Source organism: Rhincodon typus, chromosome 29 (genome assembly GCF_021869965.1).
Source record: "Rhincodon typus isolate 14 chromosome 29, sRhiTyp1.1, whole genome shotgun sequence".
NCBI lineage: Eukaryota > Metazoa > Chordata > Chondrichthyes > Orectolobiformes > Rhincodontidae > Rhincodon > Rhincodon typus.
In genome coordinates, this window is record NC_063360.1 from 26,477,325 (window position 1) to 26,492,859 (window position 15,535).

At 37.4% G+C, this 15,535-nt stretch overlaps 1 protein-coding gene across 1 annotated transcript in view; it reads right to left on the bottom strand.

Moving 5' to 3' along the window:
* hcn2b (hyperpolarization activated cyclic nucleotide-gated potassium channel 2b) overlaps positions 1–12,608 on the bottom strand; it is an 86,282-nt gene extending 73,674 nt beyond the window's left edge. The window contains exons 1-2 of the mRNA XM_048613922.1: positions 12,019–12,608; positions 1,276–1,699 (exon numbers count right to left, since the gene is read on the bottom strand). Coding sequence (XP_048469879.1) covers positions 1,276–1,699; positions 12,019–12,608 — 1,014 coding nt within the window. The remainder of the gene's footprint in view (positions 1–1,275; positions 1,700–12,018) is intronic.
* Positions 12,609–15,535: the final 2,927 nt, after the last annotated feature.

Consider the following 15,535-nt stretch of genomic DNA (forward strand, 5'->3'; position numbering starts at 1 on the left):
CTTTCTTTATCCTTATGAATATCTGTCCATCCATTAGCATTACTCAAACAGTTAATATGGCCATTATCTCATTGATACTTATGGGACATTGCTTTGTGCCAACTGGCTGCTGTGTTTCTCTACATTACAACACAAAAATATTTTTTTGGCTGTAAACCACTTTGCAACATCCCAAGGTCATGGAATCACATATGCCAGTTCATTTTTTTACTGCTAGTTTTGGGTTTTGTGTTTTGTGTTATCTCGTACATGTCATACGTGTAATTTGATTACATTTATTTTGAAAGAAACAATTTACTGAACATCAGAACTATTAATTCTAAATTGCTTTTATAATTTTACTATTCCTCAACAAAAGCCAGGGTTAAACCTGAAGGAATAATGAAGGGTAAGGTCATTTGGCCCTTCATGACTGCTCCGCCATTCAATTAGAACACAGTAGATCTTCTACCCATGACACTTTTTTCCCACACTATCCCATATTCCTTAGCTCTTCTAGATGTTAAGGGTATTAACGTTAGAGCAGAGTCACTGGACCGGTGGTATTGTTGCTGGACTGTTAATCCAGAGTCTCAGATACTATTCTGTGGACCGAGGTTTGAACCCCATTTTGGGAATTGAATTATTGAAATTATTGAACTATTGAAATTATTGAATTTGAATTCAATAAAAATATGGAATTAAAAGTCAAATGATAACCATGACACCATTGTCAATTGTCAGGAAATTCCATCTGGTTCAGTCGAGTCCTTTGGGGAAGGAAACTGCCATCCTTACTTGGTCTGGCCTACATGTGACTCCAGACCCCCAGCAATGTGGTTGACTCTTAACTTGCTTCTCAGTAATTAGGGATAAGCAATAAATGCTGTCCTGGCTCGTAACACCCTCACCCGATGAATTAATTAAATAAAACATCCATATTGTCTCGACAGCACAAGGATTTTTTTTTTAAATGAGAGATATATTGTAAATTGTGTTCTGATTAATTCATAAACACCGGAAAATTATGTTTATTTATTACTAATGCTGTGAATGGGTTCAGACCACAGGCCTGCTCCTATTTCTTGCTGCCACTGCCAAACAAAATTCGCTGTCATGATTCATATTGTCAAGACCTTTTAACCATTACATTCAAATTGTTGTGACTATTGAACACCATAAAATTGGTGCAATATTGTAGAATTTTCATGTCTCATGTCTAAATTACTAGGACAATAAATGTATATCACCGGTATCAAATGTGTTAATAGGAAACGTGTTTAAAAATAGTCTTACCTCTTCCCATTGATGAATGTACCTTATCAACCTTGAGAGTCTCAATAATCGTAAAAGACTGAGAATTTTTGTAAACCGCACTATTCGTAGTGCTCTAGCAGTTTTGTAAACTTCTGAATCGATTCCTTTTTCTACTATCAAAAATATATAATCCACGGGGATTGAAGAGACAAAGTCTACAATAAACCAGCTTTTTAAATATGTCTTCTTAATTTTCTGTGGATCCAGTATGATCTCGGTGTTATCTTCTATAACAATTCCAGTTCTGAAGTTTAGGACTAAATCCATGAGGAAGAAAGTATCAGACACGACATTAAAGATAATCCAAGGAGTGGTGGTTTCTTCCTTGAAGAAGGTGATTCCTACCGGAATAATGATGAGATTTCCAACCATAAACAACAGCATTGTGAAATCCCAATAAAACCTGCCAAGAAAGGTAATAATTAATTAAAAGCCTCAAAAATCATTTCAAAATCTGAGTGCCAAGAATGAAGAGTCTTTGGCACTCCTTTCAGAATCATACTGCAGAACACCAAGTTAAAACAAAATCATTACTTCACACCACACAACCTATAATGTACTGTGAATCCAATAAAACATTAATAAAGACTAATATAAGAAAAGATCTATCAGGCTCATCTCTTCAGCTTGCATTTTGATCTCCAATTAATTCCATGGACCTACCCAGTAGATCACTTCAAACTTTTATCACATTTTAAACAAAAAACATATCCACCTCCAAACCCCATTGAGATTATTGTTAACTTTATTTTTCACAAAATTAATTTATTTTTAAAGTCATGTTCTACTTGCCTGACTGACCTCAGAAATATGTGGTCTATCTTGTCTTTATCACTTAATGGGCAATGTATCTCAGTGGGCTCACCGTTTCACCTTTTCTTTCAGAACAGTTAATGTTAGGTTCGTCTAACATTTGTTCATAACTCAGCATATTTCACACTTAGGACAATTCTTGTCATTTTCCTTGTGATCTCTCATGGGTGTCACTTTTAAATTACAGTAATCAGAATTCTGTGCACTACTCCAGATGAACTCTGTACAGCAGTATGTTTCAAAAATGATGCACTGCATTTCATACCATATTAAAGATGAACAAAATCTCTCTGGATTTATACATATGATGATTGTTCTTTCTTTACATTTATTAATATTAAATCTTATTTCCTATTTGTATCCCCAATTGGACAACGCTTTCTGCATTCTCAATTCTTGCTACAAATTTAATAAAAGTTCACAACAGGTTTATGCATCCCAGTAATTTATGTAAATAAGGAACAACAGGTATAAGCATTGTCTTTAATTTAACCATTCTCCTAAATAAAAGAGATCTGTGTACCCACTGGTCTCTCTCAGGCACCCTGTTGCTTTATGTTATACTTTAGAATTGCAGTTTACAGGTTTCCTAGTAGTAGCCATTTTGCATAGAAATCCTCACTGAGATAAAGAAATTGTACTTGCGACATGAAGAATAAGCGCTGCCAACAATCCTGGTGGTCTTTAACCAGCAATTCTGAATCATGGCAACAAAGGAGATTGAGGAACACCAGTACAGTAAATATAAAGGTTATTACGTTTAGATTTATAGTATGATTCAGAACATCGTGTTTTCACCATTATGCATGAAACCAGCACAAAACTGCAGATTCAGTACAGTAAGAAATTTATATATTAAGTTTGATACCAAATATATTGCTGTTTTAGAACATTCATTCTTGGCTCAAGTAAAATGCTCTGAGTAGCACAGAGAACCTTTCTCATGACACATATTTTGCTCAAATCATCGATTTTCAAATCTCTTCAACAGGCCTGTCCAGTCAATGAATTATTATCTGCAATGATATATATTACTACATTCCCACCAGACTCTCAAAGAAATCGTGTACACATGGCTTGGCTGTGGATTGATTTTAAACAAAGTGCTAAATAATATCCACTCTTTAAAGTTAATAACTTCTATGAATTTATAAAAAATTAAAATTCACAGACTTCTGTGGAATACTATTTCTGTTAAATGCCTCTAATGTGGATACTTTTCTTGCAGTCACTTAAAATACTGCAGATCTTAGCTTGTTAATTGTTCATTTCTTGATGGATAGTTATTGTCCTCAAATCAACTTAGTCAGTAGATAATACTTCTGAAGCTTTTCAACCAATATATAATAAATTTTATTTCAACATAAAATATTTTCCAAAGAAAATGGTCCATTTTCCATCAGGCCCTAGTTTCGCGTACATTTAAGGCTCTTTTCAAAGCAATGAACAAAAAACAAAGTTGAAAATAGATATTAATGTAATTTCTCACATGCTTCACATCTATTTGTTACGATGGTGCTTGTTGAAGAACAAAAGAGTAGAAGATATGGAAGACCTAGTAGTTCCTGTCCCATGGATTGTGCATCATTAACGTTTCACAACTTGCATATTTGAAACTTCTTTAAAATGTCATACACATAAAATGGCACATTAGACAAATCATTGGTAACAATTTGGCATGTCCAATAATTTGTAGAAGACTAAAACGCATGTTTAAACTGCACAAACCAGTAAATGTAATTTATTCAAAATATGAACATCTTTAACACAAATATAACATATGGTCTGCAGAATTAAACAGCAATATAAGAAAGGCTTAATATGACAACATAATCCAAAAAGGCAAATTTACTAAGTTAATTGTCAAACATAAAAGGCATTACTGGCTTTGAATGCACTGCAAAATGTTAGCCTGCATAAGAAATATGAAACAACATTACTTACAACTTTATACTTCTATCTTGTTCATACCAGTGGGATGTACAGACAGATGAAAGGAGATAGTGGGTTTCCCTTAGCTAAATTAATAACTTCAATAGGTGAGATATTGTGGCATTTGTTGAATAGTAATATGGAGAACCAATGCAATGCACATTAAAAGGGAACAGTGCATTCCAGAAGTTTCAGTAACATGCTGGAACTGTTTGTTGAATTAATGTGGGGCATACAGAACAGAAAAATACAAACCTAATGCAAATGTTATGCTAAATATATTACACTGGGAGGAAGAAGAGCGCTGTTATGTCTATTATGTGTAGACAGACATTGTGAGGAGAAAATGGGGCAGTAGGGGATTTTGGTGAACACAGTAGGGAAATAAGGAGCAAAATAAAAAGGAAAAACAGAACACACAGAGCAGAAAACAAGACCTTGACTTTGGCAGAATATAAATGAACAGCAATAAATTGTTGAACTAAGATTATTACATATTATAAGGATCCACCTCACAAAAAATGAATAAAGGCCCAGGAAATTCTTAAGACAAAACCGAGGATCCAAAAATCAGAAAAGTTACACTATGGTTACCATACCAATGTGAGGCAAGAAATCCAAAGTTATACAAATGGCCCTCTGTAAACTCTTTGGCTAGAAAAAGATGGAGTCTATTGCATAGCATTGTTTGAATATCAAGCACAGTTCTGCTAATTTCAATTGATGTTTAGATTTATGTGACAAGAACTCAACTGCTTGTGTAAACTCCAGGCGACAGTAAAAAATTTGAAACTAATTTTAAGTGTGAGCCAGAGAACTTTTAATACTTCACTTTTTGTCAGTTGCAGTCAGACTGCAACCAGTTTGACATTTGGGTGGTTCCCACTGGAAGGTAACTTCTGGATGTGACTATTTTTGTGACCAATACTGAGTACATTAAGCCTTGGTGTAAAATTTAAAATATTTTAATATATGAAATAACTGGCCTAAATTATGGTGACCAGAGAAAAAAATTGGAAATGACAGGTACATTATGAATAGAATAAAAATGAAAAAAGATTAAAGAGAATTGTGGAAGCAGAAAAACAACTAATTAGTAAGACAATCAATGTTAAAAGGCCAAAGAATGAGATCACGATGGTTAAAAGATAAAACATGGAATATAAAATTGCTCATACTAATTCAAAGTCCATTAATTCAGATTATTTGCTGAACCTTTTCCTTCAATTCCACATTCTAACTGGCTAATGTTATATATATTCTTTAATTCAGTTATTGGACGATTCAACTTTTTAGTTAGAAAACGAACTTGTATTATCAGTAACCTGTACACAAACCAGGAGGGAACCAGATAAAATAAAAGGTAAATGAACAAAAGGGAGGTCGGGGGGCGTGGCTGGTAGGAAACATAGGTGAATGAATCGATTATTTTACAGGAAAAAAGTTGTAATAGCTGAGAGAACTCTCGGGCCCTTTAAATCAGCTACAATCAGAAACACAGTAAATGAGAGTCCGAATGAAATAACGTTAACGATGATAACAAGATACACACACTGATGAAACTGAGGCTGCATGACAGAAGAGCTGCCGTTTCCGACAGCGTTAGCACAGCAATTAATGCCTAAAAAGGTCGTGGTATACACCATCGATAGAAGGTCACCAACGCACTCAGCTGTACGTGAATCAGGTGACAGTATCTCCTTGTCCGCAAGGTCGCCACAAGGAGAGCCTGGCTGCGGGTAAAAGCTCACACAAAGGGTTAGAATGGTGGGACATCTGCAGGCTTTCTTCCGAAGAATATAAAATACCATTAACTAGCGGCAGAAGGAGGTAATGTATCACATGTGTATTGTAGGGCGCAGTGTAAATTAGCTATAAAATATGATGAGTCTGGCCCTTGAATGACAGGCTGTCATTTCAACACAGTGATGCTGAACCTTATGTGATAAATGTCCTCTGTTCGTGGTGCCTAATCGTCAAGACAAAACAAAAATCACTGATTAAATTACCAAAGGGGGTTGAGCAATAATCACGGTGCATAGAACGATAGAAAATAAAAGATTAAAAACAAGGGTTCGATTATTTTCCATATTATAGGGACATCCAATCAAAATACAGTCACGGCGTCAACTGCGAGTCTGCCATTAAAATTTACACCGTTAGCTTGCTGCGATTTTTGCACCACCGTCACTTATTGGGGTTGCAGCAATGCTTGAAAGTCAGGCAAGTACACAATAGGCAATGGAAACATCCAGAAACAAAAATTCAATATCAAAATATTGAGTTATGCAAAATTGTTCTCTTCTTTGGACCCTATCTGCAGCTTTTATGACCAACTGGATTCGGATTGGTGTCTACACTGCAGGAGAAAATGACGCTGAGTTTATAAGAAAGTTTTGCAACGGGTGGCGCTTCCAATTTAAGCACCATGAACAGCTCCTTGCAGCTGTAGACTCCCAAACCTCCCAAGTTGCTGGAGCAGACGCCGTCTGGTAGCCCATGCAGTGGAAAGACAGCTCGAATCGATTTCTGTTGGGAAGACCCAAAATCCCCAAGTTAGGTTAGGCTTTCCCCAATTGAATTCCTGAGAAGAGCATGTAAAGGAAACAAATAAAACAACAAGGGAAAGATTATAATTCATTCCCAGATGGCTCACTGTATCTGCTATAAAGGGAAACCAATACGCAGCATTTACCCACAATGACAACACCTTATTAGCACGAATAATATTTCAAATTTCTCTGCATTTGCAGCACTTCCAAAATATATTCATTTGATCTTATGTTTCCTCAGACACTATATCATAGAAATTATTTACGAGAGTTTTTTTTTTACCTGTTTCCAAATTTAAATTGTGCGGAACACAAGCAGAAAAAATACAGACTCAGGATCAAAAATGAGGGAGGGGCTGAATTCTCTCCTCTCCAAAGGGGACTTCTAAATATATATTTTGTGAATTCCTTGTTTATCAAGTTAAAGAATGTTTATTTTGCAAAATACTGTACTTTTAATTTTAGACACCAAGCCTCAGCATTAAATATTCTAGAGTCAAAAAAAATGGTTAGATGCAAAATGATCCCCGTTTCCTAAGATGAGGGCCAAACCTAGGTTAGCAGGTCCCACATGATTATTATTTACATTTTTCTATCATTTACACTTTAGCCTCTCACTACAGAATTGCTGTTTACTGCAGGATTAGTTGATGCTGCCATATCAACCAGAAATTGTATTCACACCACTCAAACTCATTTCACAGAATTTATATTTATCCTGTAAATCAAGGCTGTATTCAAACATATACAAAGAATGAACGATCACGTGTCTTGAAGATGTGTGTATCCATGGAGTAATTTGCACACTAACTGCAATAGCTTACAGTATTATAACTATGCAAAATTATGGGCATTTAAAAATAAAATGATGTTATTTGTGTTAGCTTTTCAAAGGACATCTGTAGCTGCATCACATCCTCCACCAATCAAACATATTATTGCAGAGCGGTGTATGGACGTGACAATTTTAGAGCATTAAAATATTTTCCTTTAGTCAAGTTTTATATTGAAAAAAGCCCTTGTATAAATATTTACTATGCATTGCCCATGGTACTCAGAATTATCTCAGTACTGTTATAATTTAAGTGCCAGATTTGACATCAAACTACAAGACAACATTCTCATTATACTGAGCTGTAATTTTAGTTTTAGAATGTTATGATCTGAGAGGTTATAAATAAGTAAAATTATTTGGTTTTAAAGTTTATTTTGAATAGTGTGTAAGTTTATACAAATACACACACAATCAGACAAGGTATAAGATATCTTACATTAGTCACCTCTCAATGCCCTGTCCCATGAACATTAAACCTGTAAGAGATTTGGGGTAGATTTCCTATGTGTAATACAACTACAATACTGTTATTCCTAAAGATGTTAACTACTTTGCCATACATAGCAAAGAGAAAATTCATCTTAACCTTTACTTTACAAATAATCAATTGGTTTAGTCACTGTTCTCAATTTTTTTTATTAATTTGTGAGATGTGAGTGTCACTAACTGGCCAGCATTTATTGCCTATTCCTCCTTGAGAGGTGGTGGTGAGCTGCCTTCCTGAAATGCTGCAGTCGATCTGATGTGGATTGATGCACAATGCCATTACAGAGGGAATTCTAGGATTTTGGCCCAGTGACTGTGAAGGAACAGTGATATATTTCCAGGTCAGGATTATGGGTGGCTTGGAAGAGAGCTTGACAGTGGTGCTGTTCTCATGCTTCTGCTACCCTTGTCCTTCCAGATGGAAGTGGTCATGGGTTCGGAAGGTGCTTTCTGAGTTTCACAGTGGTTTGGGCTATGTGCAGGTAATTGGTTACATATGCTCGAGACGGCTCTGTGTTGAGAATACAAATCCAGTCAGCTGAGCTTGCTTAACTTATACCATTCAGTTTGCTGTGGTACCCTTCCTACACTTGTTTCAATGTACAAAATATCTGAAATTAGAAATTCAACTATGAGGTGTCCATATCTCAAACAACAAATCCTATTACTAGACCAAAGAATGAGTTTCAGCCTACCTTGTCTTAGCCACTATTATTCCTTATTAAGCAAAGCTTTACATATTTTGACAAATTTCCTTCTATCAAATATAGACAAAGAAAAGAAATTCTAATCAATTGTATATGGAATAGTTACTGCTATATTTGATGTATTTATAAGTTAATGAAAGATATTCATTGTTTAACCCTTAGCTAGTCTAGATTCTACCTAGCTCATTAATGGTTTAAGTGAGATAACTCAGCTAATTGTTTGAGTTTGCTGGGGATATTAAATTGCTAACTAGCCATTTGTGTATTGATAATTGTAGTTAAAGATGAAGAGTATTTTTTTCCCACAAGAAGCGGTTGCATGCTACAGTGTATTCTTTAATCATGCCTTAGCTCTCTATTCCAGTGCAGCAATGCTGAAATGTTCATCATTTGTGTAATTATAATGCATTCTCCAAAAAAAAGATGTATTTCAAAGTTAGATATACTTTTGACAATGCTTAATTTAAAAAAAAATCAAGACTGAGATCTTTATCCTTAATAATTATTTCAGTTATATTGTTTATCTCTATCTGCTTCTGATACAGAATTTCCATTTGCTACATGACAGGCTCCTTCTGCATTTCAAAACATCATTTTATGTGACATATAATTTTATTATGAAGAGTTCCAACTGTGTCTTTTTTGAGCAAATGTAATTTTAACAACACTCATTTATTCAACATTCTTGTACTTCTTCAATACTACCCTTAGTTGTCCCACAGACTGATTCACTCCAGAGGTGTACAACATAGTAGGTTAACTTTAAATTTTGATTCAGAGATATTTAGTGCAAATGAATGAAAAGCAATGTCATGATAAATTAGCCTTGCCACATATGTCATTTAAACAGCTTGCTATCAAAAATTACATACATTGGATATTTAACAATTATAACTTTTCAGTGACCTTTGTAAAATATTCTTATCACTGCAATATTTTAAACACGCTGGCTCAACTGAAATTTAACTAGGGCCTGAACTTGCATTCAAAATACATCAATGCTCTCTATCTCCCTCTCTCTTTCACAGTACAAAACCCCTAACATTTTAAAATGTTCCTTACAATCCTTGTTACCAAAATGGCAGCAAATGGTGTTCTTGGGCATTAGAACAAAAGCAAGTATAACATATAGATTAAACATTCCAAACCTATGCTAAAAGACACACTTTTAAAACAAAAGCTATCTTGAACACCCCTGAATAATTATCAGTTGCTCAATCACCCCTCCTTAGTTTTATGTATTGATTTGTTTGTTAACTTTCGCAGATAGATTCGAGTGAGAACAAGATGTATTGGTTGATCAGGGACAAGTCTGAGCCTTAAAATGATGATCAACTGAAATCTACACAAATAATGTATAAAAGTATAGTTGAAAATAACATTTGTGAATTAATGAAAGCAAAATCAATAACCAGTTTGGAACTTGTATATGACTGAACACAGTATTTGTTGTTAGCATAATTCACACATGATCTCCTCTAGGAGAGCTCTCTGAATGAAAGAAGGAATATGGATGGCAGCCTGAAGAACAATTTGTTCTAAATTGGATGAGTTATGATTTATTAATAGAAAGTATCATGAGCTAAAGGGGAGAAAACATGCCCAATAAATTCCTATTTCAGTGCAAAGACACTGTGCAAGACATTGTGTCCAGGTGTGTGAAACGTTTTAATAATGTTCTCAGCTGGAAACAAGCATTGCAAGAAGGATGATCTAATATATATTACTGGACCCAAAGAAAGCGAAGGTCACAGATAGTTTACAGAAAATATCCGAAGCTTTTTTTTTCCTCTGCTGAGAACATAAAATACGAGATGAATGGCCCAGGTTGTACAAATTGTCAATTCATTTGTGAGTATCACCCATGAATCAATGGTTTAGCTTTTACAAAACTTTGGCGTTTGGAGAGTAAACCATCAAAATGATTGCAATTGAAATATTACAGGGAGTTGGTAATGTTGCATGGCTTGAAATGATTAATTGTGAAACTACCCATAAACAATTCAATTTTTCCCTGTTACAAAATCTTAGGCAAATAAATGTGCATATCAATGGATATGGAACTACTAAGAATTGCAGCAAGGGTGAACAAAAATGTTTATTCAGATGAATATGAAGGTATATGTCTTATGTTATATCCAAAGTGTAAAGATTACAGGCAAAGAACAGTTGCAGAGCTCTTTTTACTTATGGAGATGTGTTCATCTTTCGAGAGAGCTCTATTTTTAAAAAAAATCTGGTATATTTCAACCAGAATTAGTGAGGCTTGGATGGTTTGTGTTTTGTTTGATGCGATGATGTGAATTTGGGAGACCGCTGAAGCGTGATGTAGAATCTTCCAGGAGGTCACCTCACACCAGTTTGAGGTGCGGAGTAACGTTGATGCAGGAACTGATGAGGGTCTCCTGTCCCCGTTGGGCTGGAAGCCGCAATTTTCCTGAACTAAGCCTATCACGGTGCTAACAAAAAGCACCGGAACAAGAGACAAACACGCGCCTTGCCCATTCCTAAACCCCAAATTGTGGCAATTAAAAACGTCTCGATTCTTTGGAAGATGAGACAACCGGGGGAACACAACCTCAAGAGCCCAACGCCTCCCAAGGACATGAGACAGAATCGACGCTCAGATCCAACCCATGAAAAGATAAATCCGTAGCGGTGACCCAATATACCCAGCACTGCTTAACATCAAAGGAATAAAGGAAAACACCCTTTCTCCAAACGTTTCATGAGTAAAATTGTGTTGGTTAAGCACGATTTTAATTGTTCAACCTGAAGGTCCGGGTTTAAGTCCCACCTATCCCAGCAGGTTAATTCGCACCCTACCCACCTCCCCACCACCACCACACACACACACACACACAACAGACCCACTAACATGTACACTCTTCAAAAGGAATACGCTGCCTGCACCGTTGTTTGTACGTGTGGTTTATGGCACCAATTATGAGCTGCCCAAGAAGTTCTGTCAGTAATGTACCTGTCCCTGGGATCACCTGCACGATCTGCTAACTTCGCACAAACGTGAGCACCGTACTTTGAAATAGAGGACAAATCCCCTTCACTGCAGCTCTGCGGCGTCTCTCAGAGACCATAGCCACATTCACACTTACACTTATACACACACACACCACCTCCAAATCTAGGGACTGGCTTCAGTTGTCTACATCAATGGGTCTGTCCGGATTTTTGGCTGCTGTGTTTTTCTTAAAGATTGCTTACTAAATAACCACTTGAATTTCCGCATTGGGGGAAAGCAGCAGCAGCGGGTTGCTGTTAATCGACCTTCAATATTACAAGTTGCAGCTGACTCAATTGGTGCCGACTTTGAGTGCTACTGTCACAGATGTGTCTCTCTCTATCGTGTTTATTACCGGAGGGTTCGTGCAACACTCACCGAAAGTCACTGTAAGGGTGGATAATCCAGGCTCCGGCCGATTTGACTCTCTCCTGCTCCCTTTCCACAGCCTTTTGGCTGCCGAACATCCGCAGGGAAAACTTGTTAACTCCCGGCTGCAGCATAGACCCGAACTGGCGCTGCATGAAGCTGGCCTGACTGCCGTTCTGCTCGGAATCCTCGGGGAAGATCTGCTCGGCCCCTTCGGACTTGTGCAGGCTCACGGAGTTCCTGCCGCGCTGCTGGAACTGCGAGCATGTTCTGCTGGGCGGCTCCGCCGAGAAAGCCACTTTGTTCTCCCTCTTGTCCTCGCTGCGGGAGACACCCCCTCCCTCTATCGCGTCTTTCTTCTCCTCACTCTCATCCGTCCGGTTGATGGACGATTGGCTTCCCTGGGTCACCCTGCAATCCCCGTTCGTGTTGCACTTCATGCCCACCGCTGTCTCTACCTCGCCCTGGTTCGATTCCCCCGGCTGCTTGTCCGTATTGAGGTAGCCTCGGCCGGCTCCCCCTCCTGGGGGAGACGGGATCGCTTTCATTCTGATGCTTTTGCTGCGCGTATCCTCCTCGTTCTCGTCGTCTTCGTCCATGATGGGACCTGTCTAATGGGGAAGGCTGCACCACCTTCTCCGCTCACTAGGACGCAGTTTTGCTCAGATGCTGTGAGAGGTATGCTTTGACGTGGCCTGAGCTTCGCCTACGTGACATTTTTACTCAAACGGCGCAGGGAGCCAGAGAGATGTCCTAGTCCTTGCTTCTGGAGGTTAACCGAGCCGCCAAGCTGCATTTGAAGAGGGAGAACCCAACCCCTTTTTTTTCCCCCGACCTGAAGATGTTCATTTAAACCTCTTGTAAGGCAGAGACGCAACTCATTGTTTTAGGCAGCGATCTCCTTGCAAATGATGCCCAATTAGAGTGAACCCCCGGAGTACTTTTACCAGGGAGTATTTAAGCTTGCCCTGGGGTAGAGGGAAGAATTTAAACGAAAAATTATATATTTCTGGCGCCCTCATGTGTATGTTTGACATTTTTCTTTTTAGGAAAAATCATTTAGAGGACAAAGGAAATGACAAGTAATACGTGGATATTTCTTAAAGATGTATGGGATTAGACCCCAAACCCAGTTCCTCATTTGGGTAAGGAAACGGACACTTCACAAAAATAAACATGACCAGTCGGAACCCAGCTACTGTACAGACTGCCAAAACGGTGCACCCTCATGGTATATTAGGATTACTGCAGTTTTTAAGCACACACACACACACACACACACGCATGCATGCACAAAGGGGAAAATATTTCAATTGGAAAGCAGCGTTTCTTTGGTTCAAAAAAAAACAGAAATGCTGTGGTTGTATCGATAAGTGAAGGATTAATTGGGGGAAACTGAACGTCCAGATCATACCCTATAAGGTCACAAAATGGCCTCTGCGCAACAAGTAGAACACTGCTGGGTGAATAGAGATCTTTCTGTGCCCACTTGAAAAAGTAAACTCGTTTCTGAAATAGTCCAACATTGTGCTTTAAAAGTTTATATAATGTTATACTTATGTTGACATTATATAAGTTGTTGCAGTCCTTTCCACACACGTCTTAGCTTCATTTTGCGCGTGGAGACGGTGTCTCGGTTGATGTACACTGCAGCAAGAGTCCAACAGCATAAGGTGACAGGAGCACTGGCTTTTCACAGAAGGAGGCTAATATGTTACTTATTACTTTAAGAATTCTATACCTTATAAATTACTGTATCAAGTTTTTTTATTATTATTATTCATTGAATGTGGGCATCACCCCACATTTATTGCCATCCTTGTTACACAGAGGTCTGTTAAATGCCAACCACATTGCTGTGGGTCTGGGATCACATATCGGCCAGACCAGATAAGGATGGCAGATTTCCTTCCCTAAAGGACATTAATGAAACAGAGGTGTTTAATTGATAGTGGGTACATGATCACCATTGTTATCTTTTTAATTCCAAGTTTTTATTTTGAATTCAAATGTCACCAAGTGCCATTGGTAGGATTCAAACCCACATCACCAAAACATTAACTGCGGTTCCAGATTATTGGTCCAGCAACATGACCACTACATCACTGCTCCTCATAGAGGAGGTCTTATTATTGCTCTAAAAACAAAAATTCCTGGAAAAGCTCAGCAGGTCTGGCAACATCGGTGAAGAGAAATTAGAGTTAACATTTTGGGTTGAGTCACTCAACAGATGTTGCCGGACCTGCTGAGCTTTTCCAGCAATTTCTGTTTTTGTTTCTCATTTAGAGCATCTGCTGTTCTTTCAGTTTTTGTTTATTATTGTTGCTGCAGGTTACAGCCCTATCCCTGGAATGCTAAAATAAATCCTAAATGCAGTATCCATTGTCTTCTCTTTGTTCATTATTGAGGCGTTCTTAGTTCTCATTTCATTATGGTCAAATCCTACCTACAATTCATATTAGATATACACAGAATGCATTTTACATTTCCATATTGACTCAGGCAAATCTACAGTGTCAATGTTCTGCTTGAAATATGAGGAATAGAATCAATCCTAATAACCAAGGAGTTCAATTCACTATATATAACAAATTTGATTTTGGAGAATAATCATATTTCGGGATTTTTTTTCAACAGAAGTCAAATCAAAATATAGATTATATTTATGAAGCTTCCAAATCCACAACTCATAGCACCTAGAAACCCAAGGGCACCAAATGCATGCGTACGCCACCACCTTCAAATTCCCCTTCAAGCTATACACCATCTTAACTTGGAAATATATCATTGCTCCTTCACTGTTGCTAGGTTAAAGTCCTGGAACTTGCTAACAACAGAGTATCTCTACACCCCAAGGACTGCAGCAGTTCAAGATGGTAGCTCATTAGCAACTTCTCCAGGCAATTAGTGTTAGTCTACCTATATCCCAATAATGACTAAATCAAACATACTTGAAAATTTTCCTGTAATTATGTAAATTATGCAATATTTTATCAAGTTTGCATTAGACCAGGAAATGTTATACTTGTCACATTATCCAACGCATCTGTCACTAAAATAGAAATTTTATCCTTACTTTAACTGTACAAATTGAGAATGTAAGAATCTAAGTTTACTTAAAAAGATAACATAGTGTGGAGCTGGAGGAACACAGCAGGCCAAGTAGCATCAGAGGAGCAGGAATGTTGACATTTTGGGTCGGGACCCGAAACATCAACATTCCTGCTCCTGTGATGCTCCCTGGCCCGCTATGTTCCTCCAGCTCCAAACTGTGTTATCTTTGACTCCAGCATCTGTAGTTCTTACTATCTCTAAATTCATTTAAAAGATGTTTTTAAAGAATCCTTTTGTTATATGCTAATGTAGAACAAATTATATTCTGTGGATTCAAATAATATGCTTAATAATTATAGAAGAAAGTCAAATTAATGATTATTTCACAGCAGTATATTGTTTTGAGTTTTTACATTCATCAAGACCAATTACAATTCAAACAAAGACAAAGTCTACCTAAATGTCCAACACT